The sequence below is a fragment of the Passer montanus genome, unplaced genomic scaffold (assembly GCF_014805655.1).
Source record: "Passer montanus isolate IOZ18808 unplaced genomic scaffold, ASM1480565v1 scaffold69, whole genome shotgun sequence".
NCBI classification, from domain to species: domain Eukaryota; kingdom Metazoa; phylum Chordata; class Aves; order Passeriformes; family Passeridae; genus Passer; species Passer montanus.
This window is the reverse complement of record NW_024372036.1, coordinates 4367227-4370347: the sequence shown is the minus strand read 5'-3', so window position 1 is coordinate 4370347 and position 3121 is coordinate 4367227. Positions and strand designations below refer to the sequence as shown.

General features: G+C 65.5%; 2 protein-coding genes across 17 annotated transcripts in view; both read left to right on the top strand.

Annotated features, from left to right (window-relative positions):
- The first annotated feature begins 371 nt into the window (after positions 1-371).
- Positions 372-2268, top strand: LOC120511865 (basic proline-rich protein-like). The gene is made up of 2 exons (XM_039729448.1): positions 372-798; positions 1003-2268. Exon 2 carries the CDS (start codon positions 1003-1005, stop codon positions 1864-1866), a length of 864 nt encoding a protein of 287 aa, XP_039585382.1. The 5' UTR covers positions 372-798; the 3' UTR covers positions 1867-2268.
- Positions 2269-2326: 58 nt separating this feature from the next.
- The window catches only part of KDM6A (lysine demethylase 6A), a 151614-nt gene continuing 150819 nt past the window's right edge, over positions 2327-3121 (top strand). For 13 of the 16 annotated variants that reach the window (XR_005629861.1, XR_005629858.1, XR_005629859.1 and 10 more), the window contains exons 1-2: positions 2328-2641; positions 2846-2909. Coding sequence is in view for 7 of the 16 variants with exons in the window: in XM_039729531.1 (XP_039585465.1) it covers positions 2484-2641; positions 2846-2909 (222 nt within the window). In the remaining 9 variants the exon portion in view is untranslated. Of the gene's footprint in view, positions 2642-2845; positions 2910-3121 lie in introns of all 16 variants that reach the window. The other 3 variants (XM_039729533.1, XM_039729529.1, XR_005629853.1) reach the window with 2 other exon arrangements.

The window sequence follows — 3121 nt, the reverse complement described above, 5'->3', positions numbered from 1 at the left end:
ACCAGCAAGCAGCAGCATCCACAGCATGGCCTGGGCTTTGGTCTTGTTCACTGAATTCCCAAAGGCAGCCAAAGGGCTTTACTTTTGCTTTAGAGCACCTAGTAATCATCAAACAGGGAATTCAAATGGGAAAAGCCAGCCCAGACATGGAGCTTCACCCAGACACCAGAGAGGTGACACGATGCTGTTACAGAGGGTGTTCTGATCCATTTCCAGCAAAATGGGAATGAGCTGTGCCCTCACACACCACAGCAGGGCTCAGCTCCTCGTACACACCCCAGAAGAGCCAAGATGCAACATCCACAGCATGGCCTGGGCTTTGGTCTTGTTCACTGAATTCCCAAAGGCAGCCAAAGGGCTTTAGTTTTGCTTTAGAGCACCTAGTAATCATCAAACAGGGAATTCAAATGGGAAAAGCCAGCCCAGACATGGAGCTTCACCCAGACACCAGAGAGGTGACACGATGCTGTTACAGAGGGTGTTCTGATCCATTTCCAGCAAAATGGGAATGAGCTGTGCCCTCACACAGCAGGGCTCAGCTCCTCGTACGCACCCCAGCAGAGCCAAGATGGAGCAATCTGCAAGCACCTTACTCAAAAAGCCCTAAAGCCTCTGTGGTACCGTAAGGAGAAACGCGGTCCCTCGGGTTCCTGGTTGAGCTGGGAAGGGTGGAGAAACCCAAGGATGGTCTGGAGGCACGGGAGGAGGATGAACCATTCCTGGGAGCGTTCATGGCCAGGCTGGATGGGCAAGCTGGTCTAGCGGAAGGTGTCCCTGCCCACACGGGGAAAGGACGAGATGACCCTTCAAATCCCCAAAGGCAGCCTACGATGCCCAGGTAACGCTTCATCTCCAGGTCGGAGCTGCGCTAAGCCGCACGAAGCAGGGAAAGCAGGCAGCAAACCCCCTTTCCTTCCCGCAAATGAAGCCACCGGAGGTTTACTCACGCAGCAGCCCGAGCTCCCGGCGCTGCCCTTCCCTTTCTCTTCGGGAAAGGACGAGATGACCCTTCAAATCCCCAAAGGCAGCCTACGATGCCCAGGTAACGCTTCATCTCCAGGTCGGAGCTGCGCTAAGCCGCACGAAGCAGGGAAAGCAGGCAGCAAACCCCCTTTCCTTCCCGCAAATGAAGCCACCGGAGGTTTACTCACGCAGCAGCCCGAGCTCCCGGCGCTGCCCTTCCCTTCCCTTCCCTTCCCTTCCCTTCGCGCTCCCGCTCCCGCTCCGCTCCGCCCGGGCCGGGCGCTCCCCTCCCTCACGCCCCGCGGCCCGCGAGGCATCGCGAGACTTGACGCGCCTCTCGCGCGGCCCGCGCCACGTGACAGCCGCGAGGGCGCGCGCGCGCCGGCGGGGCCCGCTCCACCTGTCACGGGCTCCCGGGGGGGGGGGGGGAGTGGGCGAAACCACCGGCGGGGGCGGCCCCCGCCCTTCCGTGCCACCGTTGCCCTCACATCAAGCATCTCGCTCGGAGCCGCGTTCAGTTCCGTTCCGGCTCCGGGAAGCTTTTATTTTCCGTTTGTGCCAAGAACGCCACGCCCGAGGCGGGGCGGGGAGGCTGCGAGCGTGCCTACTGCCCCCCGCCGGTGGGACATGGCGCCTTCCTCAGCGGCGTCCACTCCTCCAGCGCGGAGCCCCCGTTACGCAACTCCACCCGTGAGCGCAGCCCTCCCTCGTTCCTCCTCCTCCTCTTCCCACCCCAGCGCCCGCCACTCCCGACATCTCCCCCCCTTCCCCCGCCATTCGCTTTTAAAGGCGCATCCCAACTTGCTGGTGCTCGCTAATCGAAAAGCTCGTCTGACTGACGGCCCACCCGACCAATCACAATCGGCGGCTCTCCGAAACTCCACCTCCCTTATCACCTACTGACCAATGGCGTGAGGCCGGCGGGGGAGGCGGGCGGCGAGGGCCAACCAAACCGGAGCGCAGCGGCGGCGGAGCGCAATGACTGACGTAAGTCAACAAAGGTCACGTGGTGCGCGGCGGCGCCGCCGATTGGCCGCGCTGACGCTGGGCGGGCGGGGCGGGACGGGGGGGGGTCGCGGTGGCGGCGCGCGGGGTCCGCGGTGTGACACAATTACAACAACTTTGGGCAGCGGCTCCGGGGAAGTTTGTACGGGCGGCAAAACACACCCCGAGCCGCGGGGCGGGCGGGGACGGTACCCCCGGCTCCCCGACACCTCCCCTCTGCGCGCCGCCGGCGGCGGGCGGCGATGTAAACACCGCTCCGCCGCCATCCGCAGCCGCCGCCTCCTCCTCCTCCTCCCCCGAGTCTCCCATTTTCCACCTTGCCCGATCGCTCCCAGGCACCCCAGCTCCCTCCATCCCTCCCTCCCTCCCTCCCCCTCCCTGCCGGCTGTTGTTGTTGTAATAAAAGTTGTGGGGTGTGTGTGTGTCGGGCACCCCGCCCCGCCCGGCGCTGGGGGGTGTTGGGGGCGCGCAGGGAGGGGGGGGTGCGATCCGCGAGTTAATTACGCTGCGTTTCCATGAAATCGTGCGGAGTGTCGCTCGCCGCCGCCGCCTCTGCTGCTCCTTTCGGTGATGAGGAAAAGAAAATGGCGGCGGGGAAAGCGAGCGGCCAGAGCGAGGAGGACTTCGCCAGCTTGACAGCCCAGGAGAGAGAAGCCCTATCCGGCCTCGACAGGTACCCGCTCCCCACTGCGCCCCGGCCGCCTCCGTGTCCCGGCTCGGCCCGCGCTCCCTCCGTGTCCCCCCGCTCCCCTGCCCGCGGCTCCCCGTGCGCCGCCGCTCCCGGGCCGCGCTCTGCCCTCGCCCGCCCGCCGCGCTGACTCTCGCTAACGCCGGTGCCTCTCTCTCCCCTCCCTCCCGCCCGCTCCCCTCCTCGCAGCCGGCTCTTCGGATTTCTGAGGCTTCATGAAGATGGCGCCAGAACGAAGGCCTTGCTGTTAAAGGTAAGCGCGAGGGTGGATGTGGAGCGGGGATGGGGGGGAGGGGGGGGCGCCGCCCCTTCCCTCGGGACCCCCGGGCCCGCACGGTGAGTGTGTGCAGGGGGCGTGCGGGGGGCACCGCCACCTCCGCGGGGTCTCTGCGCCTCGCTGCCGCCTTTGCCCCTTTCCTTTTTACCCCCCCCCCCCCCCCTCCTTCCCCAGCGGGGCCCGGGGGT

Excerpts from the sequence above, each read along its gene's own strand:
- LOC120511865 (XM_039729448.1), top strand. The coding sequence starts at position 1,003 with ATGACCCTTCAAATCCCCAAAGGCAGCCTACGATGCCCAGGTAACGCT.